This window comes from Nuphar pumila, chromosome 10 (genome assembly GCF_984573655.1).
Source record: "Nuphar pumila chromosome 10, dmNupPumi1.hap1.1, whole genome shotgun sequence".
Classification (NCBI taxonomy): domain Eukaryota; kingdom Viridiplantae; phylum Streptophyta; class Magnoliopsida; order Nymphaeales; family Nymphaeaceae; genus Nuphar; species Nuphar pumila.
The window spans coordinates 108,618,337-108,635,754 of NC_143258.1; the positions used below are offsets into that span (position 1 = coordinate 108,618,337).

General features: G+C 36.1%; 1 protein-coding gene across 3 annotated transcripts in view; it reads right to left on the reverse strand.

Annotated features, from left to right (window-relative positions):
- LOC149827843 (inositol hexakisphosphate and diphosphoinositol-pentakisphosphate kinase VIP2-like) overlaps positions 1 to 17,418 on the reverse strand; it is a 214,241-nt gene that overhangs the window by 101,293 nt on the left and 95,530 nt on the right. For 2 of the 3 annotated variants that reach the window (XM_090019685.1, XM_090019684.1), the window contains exons 10-14: positions 10,517 to 10,591; positions 5,376 to 5,461; positions 5,033 to 5,239; positions 4,839 to 4,938; positions 4,685 to 4,755 (exon numbers count right to left, since the gene is read on the reverse strand). In XM_090019685.1, the coding sequence (XP_089875811.1) occupies positions 4,685 to 4,755; positions 4,839 to 4,938; positions 5,033 to 5,239; positions 5,376 to 5,461; positions 10,517 to 10,591 (539 nt within the window). The remainder of the gene's footprint in view (positions 1 to 4,684; positions 4,756 to 4,838; positions 4,939 to 5,032; positions 5,240 to 5,375; positions 5,462 to 10,516; positions 10,592 to 17,418) is intronic. The other variant, XM_090019686.1, reaches the window with a different exon arrangement.

Below are 17,418 nucleotides of genomic sequence, written 5' to 3' on the forward strand. Positions count from 1 at the left end.
AAACCCCCCACAGGAGTGGGTTTCTTTTTACAATTGAAGCCTCCCTCCCCATGACTCCTCCCCTGCGCAAACCCAAAATCCCCTCACGCCAGTGGAAACCGACCCCCAACCCTCTCGCCCACACACTTCATCGGAGCTACCCTCCCGTCTCTTTCTCTCTCTCTCTCTCTCTCTCTCTCTCTCTCTGCTGAAACGGAAACCCCCTCTCTCTCTCTTGACTCTCCCCTCGTCTCCCTCTTTTGCACGTCGACGCAGACGAGTCGTCTCCCTCTCCTTGCTTGCCGAACCCCCGCCAAAGTTCCCTGACTCTCGGTAAGTCTCTCCTTCCCAATTTTTTGCTGGCAAACCAGAGCCAAGCCACCCTTTCTGGTGACTCTGGCTTGCCACGAGGGAGGGTGTCGATCACCCTCTCCTCTCCCTCTCTTCCCTTTTTGTTGTCGACGGACGAGCCACCACTAGTGGTGGCTCTGGATTGCCAGGAGGGAGGGTGTCGAGCACCCCGCTCTCTGCTCTTTTTATCCCTTGCCTCGAGCTCACAGCAGGAGTTGGGGCTTCGCTTGAGCCAAGCTCACACCCGGCAGCCCCACCGACCTTTCTTCCACCCCTGCCCTTGGCAGACCCCTGTTTTCCTTAGTGACAGATGTAGCATCTTGCTGCAGCTGAGGCACAATAACGAGTTCGGCTCGGTTTGAATTGAGCCCAGCTCGGTTCTCTCAACTGAAGGACCAAGCCCAGGCTCGGTCCCGTCTAGGTTAGGGGCCAGTCCTAGCTCGACTACCAGGTTGAGCCCCCTGTCCTCTCTCTCGTCTCTGCATTTTTCCGGCAACCCGAAAGCGGGCAAGCCAGGCTCGGCCTGACCGCCGAGCCCACCCCATCCCCTTTGTTTCCCCTCTTGCCCAGGAACCGAGCCTGCTCGGTTGTAGCCTGCCCAGCCATGCTAGGTAGGCCGACCGAGTTGAGCTCGATCATTATCGAGCCCAGCTCGGTCCCCGCCTTCTGCTAGTCAGGCGCAGCCGAGCTGAGCCCAACTAGCACTGAGCCCAGCTCAGTTCACCCTTGGCATGAGCCCAGCTTGGTCAAGGGGCAGCATTGGGTAGCCTCTTACTTGACTCAGCCGAGTTGAGTTTGGCGCAATCCATCTTTTTGGTACTGGGTCCGGTCGGCTCGAACTAGGTTCAGGTTCGACCCCTGCGACGCAAACGTTGGTTACTCATTAAATTAAAATGGCTACATTGTTTCTTTTGCGGCACAATAAAATATCATTTAGCGCACCCTATCGGCTCGACGGATGCGGCATGCGCACCAAGGCACGAACCGTTGAAAACCTACACTCAGAATCGTCTGAGTCTGACCATCTCCGAGGTAGGAAAAAGTTGCATACGAAGACAAATGATAGAATACTTCTAACTTATATATATATATATATATATATATATATATATATATATATATATATATATATATATATATATGCTTTTAACTCAAGGACACAGTTTTGTGTATTCTTATCTATTTAAAGTTTGTTATTTACTTTGTCGCTGCGTTGTTACGTGTACAGGCTAATACTTACACAATTTACTTAACCGATGTACGATTTCGTACATCGTGCACTGCTTACGAAATTTACTTAGCCGATGTACAATTTCGTATATCGTACACTGCTTATGCAATTTATTTAGCTGATGTACGATTTTGTACATTGTGCATCACATACGCAGTTTATTTAGATCAATGTGTGGTTTCAAAAATCGAGTCTTGCTTTATGTCATTTACTTTGCCGCTGCGTTGTTACGTGCACAAGCTACTGCTTACGCAATTTACTTAGCCGATATACAGTTTCGTACATCGTGCATCACTTACGAAGTTTATTTAGCTCGATGTGTGGTTTTGCACATCGAATCTGGCTTTATGTCATTTATATTGCCGCCTTGTTGTAATGTGCATAGGCTTATGCTTTGGTGTATATGTATTATATATATACATATATATAACTTTGTAAGGTATGCAGTTTTGCGTACTCCTGCCTACTTTGCATTACGCTTGCATTTAGAGACCCAAATTTGCATATGCTCGCCAGGTCTTTAAAGAAAAGGGATTTCACATGAGAGATTCCAAAACATGTAATATTCGTTTCAAAAATAAAAAATGAATATTTAGCATTTGCATATTCGCAACCAAGTCTTTCGCTCAACCCTGTGTAACAAAAGGGCTTCGACTGCGTAGCCCTATGTGGTACGTACGATCCTTTGTTTCAATATTCGAAATGACTCAGATATCCCTGGCCTAAAGCACATGACTTTGGAATTTCTAAATAATGTTGGGGTTTCTTTCTGATAAACTGATACCGCTCTCATCGTAACGGTACTATCCGACATGCACATGTTAGTACTATGATGATTGGATGAGAGGTTTATGGTAATCTCGTAGCGTGCAAATGCACAATTATGAAAAGAAAATCACATCAATTGTGATAATCACCTTCACAGACAAGATGCACGAGTTGGTTTGAAAGACCAGAGTACGTATAATGGGTCGTCAGTTAAAATAGAACCTAACATACTCATTTATATCTTTAGTTCCATCAAGAGAGAGGATGAGATGATACAAAAACTCTGATGGACAGATTGTTAACAATTATGTTCCTTGAGTAGCAATTGACTAGGTATCCATGGTCATCGGAGTTAGGGGACGAGACTAAAAAAAATTATCCTAGGTGGTAGATCCCATGAACTTTTGCAGAACTCGGATGCATCCCTTGTCACGAATGTCTCTGGGGAATTCTCTCTCAGTCACTGGTTGTCGCCTTAGGAACAAACTCAGCTAGTTGTCTGGGGTATCAAAATACATAAAATAACAAACCCCCAGGCAGTCTCAGTTGTTTCTACGTTCTCTCATGTGCGTACCCTCAGGACAGTTTAATATCGAAACAAGGTTAGCATACTCATTTTACTTATTCTAAATTACACGTCACAGAAGGAACAACACATATATTAGTCTTGTTCTGAATTTTGATATGTACGCACCCACCAAATTTTTATAAGTCTGACCCGTTTCATAGGTACAAGTGATGATTAGGTCGATACGGCAAGCGATGACGTGATGATATCAAGATGAGACTCTTTCCCTGACGTTTCGCTCGTGAGGACATTTTTTGTAATTTGGTATAAGTTTTTTTTTGAAATTTCACTTTTTGTATAAACTTTAAAACCACGTTTTGAATATATTTGGTGTCAACGAACGGATGGAGTTACAAATCTGTTGTATAAAGGAATGTTCGCTTGTAATGCGCCCAAGGTCTATTGACTTATTATTTCAAATACTATTTTTCGCTCAACTGCTATTTTTAAACTCTGAAAAATGAATGATTACAAGGTTTTCAAATTTTTCCTAAAAAGTTATAAGTTCGGGATTTTGGGGCACTACACATTAGGGAAGTTTAGGGTTTTCTTCTTTTTTATGTATTTTATTCTTTTTATCAAGGGCATCATAGACCTTATAATGCCCTTGAAATAGAGTTGTTGGGAGTGCTCCCAACGACTATATTTGTAGCCATTGGGAGCACTCCCAATGGCTCTTTTGTGTATAAATAGGGGATGAATCCCGTCTTGTTTGTTATGCTTGTTCTCAAGTTGTCTCTCAATAAAGCCTATATAGTTTTTACGTTTTCTCTCTTCCCATAAGAAGCACTTAGTTGTGTTGTTCATATTTCACTACAGCCTTTACCATTATATCAAGTTTAAGGGGCAGTGTTGAGAAATGCAATACCATGTATCAGTAATGTTGGGTAATACACTTCATGTGCATTTTCATTCTTTATAAGGGCATTCTTGTACTTTGCAATATCGTTCTAGAGTCAAAGTAAGATGTTCATTTTAGTCCATATTTAGATAAGTTATTAAGAAAGAAGAGACTTTGTTTTGTTGTAATTCATTTTCAAATTAATGAAGTTTTCTTGTGCTTCCGCTCATCTTCTTTGTGCACTTTTTTGTTCATGCTTTGACATACCCCACCCCACCCCCCTCACCTAACACACACGCATACGTGCACACATAAATATGTATGCCTTTATGTGTGTATATATATATATATAGAGAGAGAGAGTCCATTGCAGTTTCAACCTCTATCAAGTCTTATATTGTCAGCTAAAATCTTAAAGTCACATCTTCAAGTTATATCACTTACCACTACTCTAAACATTCAATGAGCTTTAGTAGACCATTTTTACACAAAGCCGGGCTTCATGTGAGGTTTCACATGATTGACATCATATTAAATACCTTTTGTCAGCATTGCAAAATGCATACAAATGAAATTTCAAATGATGTGCAACTAATTGATACTCTTCACTGCATTTATTGAAAAATAAACAAGCAACCCCCTCAATCCATTAGCAAGACTTAAACAGGATATGATAACAATTTTCGTTTAACTTGTTTCCCAAGAAATCCATGCAGCAGAAGATCCTGGATTAGAGACTTTGTGCACCAAAAATATGTTGACAGGTCACAGTTTTCCAAGATTTCATTGATTGGACCAGAAAGACTGAATACTTTTTAGCAAAATAACCCTAGGTATCCATTTCCCAGCAGAGAAAATTGACACTACAATATCATCATGCAACTAACATTAACAAGTGATAAAGAATAAATGTCATCAAATGGGTCAAAACATTGAAAAATCATGCCTGCCACGTGGAACCAGCATTCGGGTTGCATCCAACAGATCTTGCAACTGGACAGCACTCTTCAGCTTTGTCTGAAGCCAAAATAAGGAAAATCAAATCAGCAGAACAAGAATTAATATGTATAAAGTTTCAAAATCAAATAAAAATAATTTACCTCAGCCCGAGGCCTACCACCATTGTATTTTGACAATAAGTTCAGAAGTTTTTCTTCTGTAACCTTCAGCTTAACCTTCTGTTTAGGGGTTCGATCACCACTGAGACATTCAATATTGTACATGAATAACAAAGAGAGAGATAGAGAGAGAAAGAAAGAGCGGGAGAGAGAGAAAGAGAGAGTATCAAACTCACTGACGAATAACAGCTATGACACAACGCAACTCCTCAGACTGCCCAAACGTGCCAATGATACCGCTGCCCTGCCTTGTTAACCCCTCGGATGGCTGAACAGGTTCATTAACCTTCCATGGGAGAGTTGGTGGAATCGTTGAGGAGAGATGGGGTGCCTTTGCATCCAAAAACATTTTTCTCAAGACACAAGCAGCATCATCATAATACCTAAATAAACAAGTAACTCCAATGGAATGTTAATATACACTTAAAAAAAGTCTTCGCCTATTTTATAGTAATTAATGACTTGAAAATGAATTAGAAGAATAAATGAAGCATGGACAGACACAAATGAAGAAATTACTTGTGTGAGTTCTTCACAAAGCTCCAACCATTGACATCACAAACATACGACTTCCCTTCACATCGTAACAAGTCGAAACCACAGACCTGTTTATATATATTCATAAACATTAATATCCAGAAAATCAAGGAAGTAGCACAACAGAATCAAACAAATGATGTTCACCACAACAGTACATTTACATATAACATGAAAATGAAGAGAGAAAACATCTGGAAGTAGAAGCAAAGGTCATTCTTTCTTAACTCAGGGTATGTCATTGTGGCTGATTAATTTTGACGCGCACACACACACATGCATGACGCGCCCACAGAGACAAGCAGACTAGTAGACTATGAACACACACACATGGAAAAATGAGAGGGATAAATGGGGAGTGTGTTTATATACAAAATTTTCACTTTGCATTAACCTTTTGAAAAAGCGTTTAGAAAACTCGCCTCCATTTTGAAAAAATGTGGGAAAACATGAGAGAGGGTTCTTGCCTGTCGATATGAGGTTCAACCGTTCTTGGCGCCTCAACCAGGGGTAATCAAACCAAGGATTGAAAGATATGCCTTATTTTATTCAAATGCCTAAGAGATTATTCTAAATCCTAGAATGCAGAAAGAATCAAACACACATATGATATGATTTTGGAAAAAGAATTTACTCTAAAACAACATGATACATGCCTAAAATTGTTGAAAATACTTTGAAAAAGAATATTTTGGGATATTCTGAAATTGAATTTCTAAAAAGGATCAAATGATTGAGCGTGTGGCCTTTTGGGCTCATGCATGATGCAGCCTAAGTCTAAATGATGCATGGATGCAATTTTGAAATACCTTTTTTTGAAAAATTTGAGAAAAATCATTGATGAATGCCTTTGTTCTATAAAATTCTTTTGATGAAAGGGAGTTTTTGTGCAATTCAATAAAGATGAATTCGCCACATATTCATGACTGGCCACAAATATATTTTAAATACGTCTTATTGAATTCTAAAGGAAGAGTTTTAGAAAATATTTCGAAAACATTCGAAAATACGCAATGATTTTTGAAAAATAGCCTAAGTGTTTAGGCATTTTGTAACTTAAAAGAAATTAATAAACTTGAATTTCATTTGTATTCTGACTATAGCCACAAATACAAATTTATTAAATTCTTAGAAGAGAGTGCATGTGCCATACGCGAATCACCATTGTAGAATTAAAATGTACATATGCATGACGAACCATAACAATTAATAATAAAGTAATCTATATGAAAATGCAATCCTAAGCTATGCATAAAGTAAATTTTCACTATTTTTTATCTTTGATTACAGTTTATAATTAAAAAATTGCATAATAAAATAAAGAAAGAAAGGGAAAAATAAAATCTTAAACTTTCCTGCAAAATTAGCAAACATGTTAGTAGAAATATGTAGTCTTTTCGGATTTATCCAACAATATCCAGAAATTGAAGGATGTCCTGAAATAAGCCTTTGCCCCATGCATTCATAAAACAAAACTCCTAAATAAACTAAATGATGATGCATGATTTAATGGACTATAAAACTAAACATATTTCAGAAAATAGAATTTCGGAATTGAAGGTAAAAGGACCAAAATACCCCTAAAAGCTTAGACTAATTACCAAATTAGTCTTAAATGCTAGGGTATTTTAAAACGATTTTTAAAATATGCTTAATCTAAAAACTAAACATATGTAAATTAACACCAAATTGGGTGGAGAGCACCCTGACACAATCAAGAATAGAATCAGACTTTAAAATCATAAAAAACTATTTGTGAAAACGAGAATATAAACGAAAGGATCGAATTTGCTCGTATTTCTGCAGAACAGGGTTTTGCAGGAAACTGGTTTTTGAAAAACAGTAAAATAAAATATCAAATAACCTTCTAAATTTCTAAAAATTGTCATGAAGACCTCTAACAACCCTAAAGACAATCTGCCATCAAAAAATAAATTTAATGAATGCCTAAGAAAAAGATGTTAAATAAACAAGTGAAAATAGGCTGCAGAGAAGGGTATTATGTACCTGTCACAGTTTCAGATCAAAATAAAATAGCAAATAGTCATGAAAAATTATCAAAATTTTCAGGGATAAATTAGATATAACAGTGAAAAAATCCCTTTTCACAAATCTGGAAAATCATCTTCGGTTAGGGAGATATGATTCTGATAAAATAACCCAGACTGCGAATAGCGGCTTGACAGTACAGGGAAACAGGTTTTGGTTTAGGGCTAAAATAAAATAGCAAACGAGTATAACAGCAAAGAGGGCCCTTCAGCGGGGAGAAAAAAGTTGGAGAAAAGCACTGAAAGACCGTAAGTGGATCGGAGGGATAGTTGGCTTTTGCACTTGAAGAAATCTACATGCTAAAGAATATGGTATGTACTCAAGAGGATATGATGCGTACTCAAGCTGGCCTTCTGGAAAACACAAATAAGGTCATCGAGAAGCTACAATCACGGCAATCACAATATCCTCAACTGTAGAAATTCACTTGATTGTCTTTTGTTTTTTTATATATGCGAAGATCAACATTGTAACACATTGATTACCCATTTTGATTTGTACATAATGTCATTTATGAATGAATTTTTATATAAAGTCATGTTTTTGTCATTGAATTGTATATAATGTCATTGATTTAAAGCACTGATAAATGATTTGTATATAACGTCATTGTTTATATGTTTATATGTTTTCAAATTAATTAAATGTTTAAATGATTTGAATGTTTATTTGCTTACATTCACTGTTATTTGAGTTGTTATATGCAAGGTTTTAAAACCCATGACTCAGAACTCGACTCGTTCTTTATTAACTCGTGACTCGGCGGGTCAACTCGGTGACTCGGACCGGGTTTTGTTAACTTTTGATTTTAAAAGAAAAACAATATATAATTTGTCGCAAACAATCTTTTTCAGTAAACATATAGTCTCCAAATGTCTGTAAGAATATAAAAACAACTGCAAAGAGCTATAGAGGTTTGCTTGAATTTGATATCTATACAACCACTTTGACTAATTCATGACTTGAATTAGAGGATATGGTCACCATGAGTTCAGTCTGCTACTACCTAAAGTTCCTAAAATGGACAATCATATATGCTAGCTTGTTTTAAAAGTTTCAATTCCCTCTCTAACAAATCCATAAATGTAAAATAGGGATATATGTGCATATTGAAAGTTTACAGAATGCCCAATATCAACATAAATAAGCAATTTTCTCATGTATGAAAACTATGCAGGAAATATATTAATGGCACAACTATAAAAAGACTACTAATATTTGAATCTGTACAATGCTTGTTCACATAACAAATGGATGATGAAACCTAAATGTGACTTCCTATAGGCACATTTGACCCTCCATATATAGTGAGAATCATTTCTTTAAAATATTTTGCTAGAATAAGTTGATAGCACAGGTAAACAGTAGTTGGAACAGCATGGCGATTTTATTCTATGGATTTAAATGATTCTTTATCTTTAAATGATTTTTACTTTCTTTTTTATACAAAATATGGGGGTAACCCTTGTTAAAATATATGTACTTATATATTTCGAAACTGTAATTTGAAACTCAAAAATCAAATTTCAAACATCCCAGAACTCGCCCGAGTCAACGAGTTGACTCGGCGAGTTTTAAAACCTTGGTTATATGCGAAAATCTATTTAAAAAACTGAAACCACTAAAATCTCAAATACTATATAAATTCCCTTAAACATGTCACTTAAACTGAAACTACTAAAATTGCATATATCATACTTTTTTGCATATTAATTCACAAGAAAATATTTGCGAAAATCCTATTGATTTACACAAATCGGACAGTTTTGCAACAATCCTATTGTTTCACGTAACCGCTTAAACAACTAAAAACACAAATAACCAATTCATTTGCACAACAGAAGGATTTTTTGTGAAATAGCAGGATTTTCACAAATATGTTTATGCGCAATTACAAATTATATGTGAAAAGTATGATTTATGCAAAACATAAGGATTTTAGTGGTTTCAGTTTAAGTGGAATTTCGCAAATTCTTTTATGCAAAATGTTGATATATATGTGAAAGAGTAGCATATTTGCAATTTTTGTGGTTTCAGTTTCACCAAAAAATCGCAAATAAATTTATGTGAGTTCGTGAGGTCTGAGTTTTCACATAAAAAATCTACGATTCTGGATTTAACCGAAGGTGATACAATTTTATCGCAATAAGGCATAAATTCACAGTTGTGAAGGGTATAAGGATCCTAACGATGTCAGATATTTGTGATTTTGGACATCAGGAGAAATATAAAAAATTGTAGGGTTTTTACGGAATTGGGTCAAATTATTCGTACAGTATGATCATTTTTTGTATATATAATCTGTTTATATACTGTTTGTCAGTTATATTTCTGTGTTGTATTTTTCATTGATATTTCTGAATTATATTTTTTTTCTTTGTGAGTTATTTTTCCAAGTTATATATCTGTGTGACTGTGCGTAGTTCATATGATCTGTTTTATTGTTTTTTTTTTCAGAATTTACACTTCATAAGTTCACATGCACCCATGGTCCACACACACAGAATTTACACTTTACAATGTTCGACATATTATTTGTCTATTACTTATTGTTGATTGATTTTAAGTTGTATACATGTTTGTTATTAATTTTAGCAGTTTGTTTACGTATTTTGTATGTTTTTTTGTTTTTTTATTTAGGGTACCGCCTAGGCCCCACCTAGTCTTTTTATGGGTTCACCGCCTAGGCTCTGCCTAGTGCCTTTGACAACTAAGGATAAAACATGATCCAAAGCCGACTCTCACTATTTTGTAAGTGTTAAATCCATCCATGAGGTCCGATCAGATCAAAAGCAACATGCACCAAGGAGATAAAGAGGTGTTTGTACCTACAACTTTGTAATAAATATTAGCCCTATATTATACAAATGCATACATATCTATATGTATGTGTGTGACCGTCCCATATATGCTCCATTTTGACTGTCATTTTGCATCTGTTTAAAGTTTACATACAAGTTATATTGAAAGCTTCATAAAACTGGTCATATCCCTGTATCCACAGCCGTATACATGTGACATAGGCAAGAGGGATAGATCACCCATAGTCAACAAGTAAAGTTTTAAAAACCTACCGCTTGCCTAAATGCTATACATACATCTCTTGCCATTTGTTTCTCTGAAGGAGTCAACAGCACAGGATACCTAACCTGCAAGAACCATAAACCATTCAAGGAAACCTACACTGAGAGTAAATGTTGCATACCACAAGCAAAAAATAAAAAAAAAGTAGCAAAGATGTAGAACACATATAATAAAGTCGAAAAGTAAATAAAACAGGAAATTTCACTTAAGTTTCATGAGCTTTAAATTAATTTTTGCATCAACGAGAATTTGAACAACATAAATGATATGTGTGTGAAGCATAGACTAAACCTGCAATTCACAAACTGACGTATACGGGAAGTGTTTTTTTATTTTCATCAAAATTAAATATGTTGACTTAGCTGCTGAAGTTCATATCTGTAACATTCACTCAATCTTTTGGAATGCGCTGTAAATAATACCACCAATGGCTTGTCATTTCATAAAAAAATTCTTGTGCTTCATTTGTAGAAACTCTTCCATGTGGGCTGCAGTATTTTCACCTTTTATTTTTTTCTTTTTCTTACGTCTTACAGTATTTTGAAACTTTAAGCATATGTTGGATGAAGCCCATTCGTCTCATGAAGGGTTTAAGAGGTTTTGGAACTGAATCAAGCCCTTTGTGAGTCAATTTAGTCCAACATCATATTTTTCTTTAATCATACTTTATGATAATTTTAGTGTTCCTAAGCATTGCAGAAATTCTTGAAAAGTCACCTGATCAATAGTCTACACAATGTGATACAACTTGTGGACCCTTTCATCCATTTGAATTGATCTGGTTTGATAAATGCTCTTTGCGACACAAACAGTGACTATGACCTTCAGGTATTGTGAAGTGGAACAGTACTTGGGCATACTGTTAAACAGAAACAATTACTTATGTGTATGGATTGTCATTTGTTTTTAGGTTAAGAAACCACTTTTACAGGTATGCTTCTCTCTTGGTGCAAAGAATGGTGATACCGTAATATACCCATTCAGGCCAATTGTAAGCTTCGGCCAGCTGATGAGGAAACTACTTAGTAATTTCGTCAGTTGATAAGAAGTTTGACATATTTAACTATTTTGAAGCAAGATATTACCTACCTAGTGTTAAAAATAAAAACTATAACATATATATATATAATATTCCCATATTATTATATATATATGTCTTTTTTCTTTTCTTTATTTTTTCTATTTTTATTTTATATTTTATTGTATCTAGTTCATGTTGAACTAGATACAAACTCTAGTCAAGTTCTGGTCAGAACTTGACTAGATGTCTAGCTGTTGGACTCTAGTCCAACGGCTAACATAAGAGCCGTTGGACTCCAACGACTCTTTTGGGAGAGCTCAAATGAGCTCTCCCCTCTCTCCTCTCCTTTTGTATATATAGGGGTGCATCCCCTCTTGTATTTTACTCAATGCTTATTAAGCTTTTTTGCTCATAAATAAAGTTTGTTATTATTTTTATGTTCTTCCATTTATACCCTTTTATGGGTTTTGTCTAAAGTGTCTTTTAGACACTTCTTTGAGAGATTCAAGTGCATCCGTGGAAGACCACCATTTTATTTCATGGAATCAAAGCTACGAAATTTTCTAGATCTTGAAAAGCTTTCGCCTCGATTTTTGTGCTTCATTTACAAAGGTGTGTTATCACCTTGTTCTTGGCTAAGAGTGTTTTATCACTTCTTTATTGGCTACAAGAGGATTTGCTTGAAGAGGACTTGTGCATCAACATTGTATTGTATTTTCTCTTCTTTCTCTTCTCTCTTTGATCTACTTACTTCATGACCTTGTATAAGATGGATGACAATGATAAAATCACCATCATACCCATGAAATTAAACGACACCAATTATGTGATATGGGCTTCCATTAAGAAGCACCACATTTGGGGAAAAAATTTATGGAGAATAGTTGTTGGCTCCGATTCGGAACCTAAACTATCTCTCACCAAGAAAGAGGGTGACAAAGAGGTTCCTTTAACGGAAGAGGAGAAGACCAAGGCTTTAGCATTATATGAAAAGAAATGGAAAGAGTGGAGGATGGGGCATGCAAAAATTATGTCATGGCTTATAAATAGCGTAGACATTAAAAAATACTCTAGCCTCACTAAGTTTGAACATGGGAATACCTTAAAAACATGTATTCCCTTAAAGATATTGCACATGTGTGCAATCTTCAAGAGAAAGTTCAGGCAATGACTTAAAGTGACAAATCTATTCATGAATATTACAATGAGTTGTCCGAACTTTGAGAAGCATTGGCTCTTTTAGAGCCAAAATGGCATTGTGCCGAGGATATCGAGCTTCGCCAAAAACAACTCAATATGGAACACTTTTACCAATTTAACTGCTTATACTGATAGTGATTGGGGAGGTGATCCTAACAATAGGCACTCAATCACTGGTTTCTGTGTGTTTTTAGGTGAATCCCTAATATCATAGAAGTGCAAGAAGCAGCAGAAAGTTTCTTTTTCTTTCATTGAAGCTGAATATAGAGCCATGACGACTACCACAATAGAAGTTGTTTGGCTCAGACGACTGCTTGCTGATATGGCAGTTGAAGCAATGCAAGCCTCAACAATGTGTTGTGACAATAAAAGCACGATCTACATTGCAAGCAACCAAACTTTTCATGAGCGCACCAAACACATTGAGATGGATTGTCACTATGTCAGAGAAGAATTCTTATATGGAACCATTGATCTGTCATATGTTGCATCGGAATATCAGTTAGCAAACTTCTTTACCAAGCCTCTCGCAGCTCCTAGATTTCACTTTCTCTTAGACAAACTTTCGCTCATTGTACCGTAAGTTGTAATGAAGTGCCGGATGAAGTCTCCAAGAGCAAAACAAGAGAGCACGCACATACACAAATAGCCACTAATGGGCAAAAGAACAACACAACCACTTAAAGTGGTAAGGCACCCAAAAGAAGAGGAAAAATATATATTCCACTCAAAAGGCTTCAAAGAAGCATGCTTTACAATGGGGAGAAACCCCTTTATTTATAGACAAAAGAGGAGGCCTTGGAAGGGCTCCTAGAGGGACGTTGGAGCCCTTCCAACGGTCATAAATATGACCGTTGGATGCTCCAACGTCCCCCTAGGTGGGGCCCATTCCAAGGTGGAAAAGGAAAAGAATAAAGAAAATAAAAAAGAAAGAAAAAAAAAGGAAATAAAAGAAAAGGAGAAAAAATACAATATGCGATAAGAAGTAAAAAGACTGTTTTACCCTTATATGGGTCTATTTACAAAAGATATAAATATATATATATTTATATATGTAGATAGACACATAGACATATATATAATTAATATATATATGTGTATGTGTCGTGATCTATATATATAAATATATATATGTACAACATATTTTAACATAAGTTTGAGGGGGAGTGTTAAAAATAAAAGTTGTAACCAGTGTTGTGAAAAGCGTTGAGGCGTAGCGAGGCGCTCCACCAAAATCTGAGGCGAGGCGTAAGCCTCGAGGCATAAAGCGTAAGCCTAAAAAAAATTTAACTTAAAAAAACTATAAAAAATATCTAAAGTTATAAATAAATAAAAAATTCTTTATTGATGAAGCAACAACCAACAAGAAATAATAAATCTCAAGTAAATACTGAAAAAATATGAGATTAACATGTAAATAAATACTGAAAAAATATGAGATTAACATGTAAAAGTAACATTAATGCAACAATCTATCTAAATATCTAAAAAATAAAACATGGGCATTCATTAAATAAAAAATTAACATTAACAACTAAATGCATCTTAGCATTAACAATACCATGTCATAATTAGAAAATGTAAACATTAGAAACCAAAATTCTCTTCAATTAAAATGATCTCTTGCCGCATTTGCAGAAAAAAAAAAAACAGAGCTAAAAAAACATCTATTGAGAACATTGCATCTATGCAAAAATCAATATTAAAATCTGATAAGTCAAAATCAATATTAAAAGTATATCATGTCATTAATATTGTGATCTATGAAGAAAATTCAGGTCATTTGACAACACCTTAGAATGATTTTCAGTCAAACAATAAATAACATCCAAACGTTGATATCAATGTCCAAACAAATATTCTAAATCTTAAAGACCATTTAGATTATACTGTATAAGGAGGAAAGAGGATAAAGACATAGCACAATATAATTCAATGCAACAAGGGATCATCCAATGAACAATTTTTTTTTTCAACAAGGGAACATCCAATGAAAATAAAATGCTAATACAAATACAGCAAGGGAACAGAAAGTAGAACAATACAGCAATTTATTGTTTGCACATGCTAATAAAAATCATTCATTATAAATGAAATGCAAACGACATTCATTTCAACAATATAAAAACAAATCAGGAAACAAGAAATCAGCTAAGGTTTTTCAACAGACACTATATGGGATGTTGTTCATCGCATGGATGAATGGCATCAGGTTGACCTCTACCATAGAAAGTAGAGGTCACGTGTGGGCTGCAAAATTCATCAAATGTTGCAACGAATGGCCTACAAGAAGTCACGCGTGGGCTGGACCTGCTAAAAGCATCCACACTCATCTAAAGGAGATTGGACACTGCACTAGACATGCCAGTGATAGCACGCTAACAGCACAACAGTTGCAGAGTTGCTGATTTTCGCAGACACTCGTTGAAAGGGGGGAAGAGCATCAACGATTGAGAGAGAGGGGGGAAAGAGCACACCTGACCTCCGAGAGAGGGAGAGCGAGCCGGCTCAGTGGTGGCAGTAGTGGCGACGTGGGTAGGTGAGGAGAGGGAAGCACGAGCAGGAGAGGAGAGGGAAGCGCGAGCTGGAGATCGAGCAGGCGAAGGAGGAGCATGAAAATACCTTTTTAAAATTGTGTGAAAACCCCTAATTTCTGGTCAAATGGGGGCTTTGACCCTCATTTGACCAAAAAATTAGAAGCGTATACGCCTTGGCTTGAGGCGTGCGCCTCAAGGCGTATGAGGCGCACGCCTCGAGCCTTTTGCGCTTTATAAGTGCACCTCAAGGCAAAAAGCCCCTCGCCTTGAGACGAGGCACGCTTTTTGCGCCTTGAGGCGCGTTTTTAATAACATTGGTTGTAACACATATATATAATAATAATATTACCATATTATTATTATATATTTTTTCCTTTTCTTTCTTTTTTCTATTTTTATTTTATATTTTAGATACAAACTCCGCCGTTGGACTCTAGTCCAACAGCTATAATAAGAGTCGTTGGACTAGAGTCCAACGACTCTTTTGGGAGAGCTCAAATGAGCTCTCCCCTCTCTCCTCTCCTTTTGTATATATAGGGGTGCATCCCCTCTTGTATTTTACTCAATGCTTATTAAGCTTTTTTGCTCATAAATAAAGTTTGTTATTATTTTTATGTTCTTCCATTTATACCCTTTTATGGGTTTTGTCTAAAGTGTCTTTTAGACACTTCTTTGAGAGATTCAAGTGCATCCGTGCAAGACCATTTCATTTCACCTAGTACATGTAGTCACTCCATGATCAGTTCTTATGGCAATAATCTTAAAAACTGTCTTTATGTTGATGATATTGTGCACTATGCCTTGATGTTCTCTTGATCACTATGCATCACCTCCACATAAGCTTTGAGTTTAGCACTTTAGAGGATCAACTCAAGATCGATGCTCTACCACTGGATCCTGCATTTTCCTGGTGACTCCTTAATTGCTTGGAAAAGCAAGAAACAACTACCACATAAACATAGTGTAAATCAGTACCACAAACTAAGATGAAACTTGTTTGTATTCATTGGCTTCTTGAGGACATCGATGTTAAGCTAGAAAGCATTGTTATTTATATTTTCCAAAATCCAGAGTTTCATGAGCGTACTAAACATATTAAGATGTGTAATAGGCATATTTGGGACAACATTTATTTTCCCTATGAAAGATCTATATATCAAAACACAAACTTTGTCGCAAAGAGTCAACCTACATCACAGTTCTGACCCCCATTTCCAAACTCACGATGATATTCCCGTTTCATCATTTCATGTATGAGGGAGAATCTGAAAAATACAGTGTATATTATTTTGTACATTACATATTACAGCATATATTGTGTATATATCAACTGCGGCCATTCTTGTCATTGATTTTGTATAGGGTCATTTTTATCCTTTCACATTTTTGTTTCTAGTTGTATGGAGCCTTGTGGAAGGGCAATTCATTCTCATTTTTGTGTTTCATTATGATGTAAAAAGGAGTCTACCATTGTAATAATGCATCATTGTAATTAGAAACCCTAATCAACATTTTTTCTTCCCTTGTGTGCCTTATGTAGCTCGTAACGATCCATTGTGCACCTTTTGTGAAAGCAGAATTTTTGTTGATGCATGCACTAAGATGTATTATTCAGCAAAGGAATCAACTTTAGAGGTGAAACTTCTTTAAAGACTGATTCTTGTCATAACCCATCGTAGTTTTATCATTTCATCTTTGAGAAGATATTGAAATTTAAGTTTGTGATGATACACCTTGCTATAGGGCCTGAATCAGCAGGCTGATTCCTGGGACGTGAATCAGCAGGCTGATTCCCTGTCTTCCTTGACAAAGATTGTTCCTCCACTACATTTTGAGAATCAACGACTGCAGTTTTTCTGTGCTTCTATTGTGCTAGCTAAAAAACAAGGTCTAGTTGATTCATAACTACCAAAGCTTTCTTCCTTGGTAACATGTTATGTGCCTTCAAATGAAAACACCCTTTCATCAGAATAACCAGTAAGCATACACACCATATATTTTTCATCAAATTCATTTATCAAACTGCAATCCACGTGAACATAACAAGCAACCAAAACCCTTGCAGTAATTAGTAGTTTGATCAGTCTCCATGTAATGCAAAAATTGTTCAACAGCTTCCAAATTATTCAAAGTC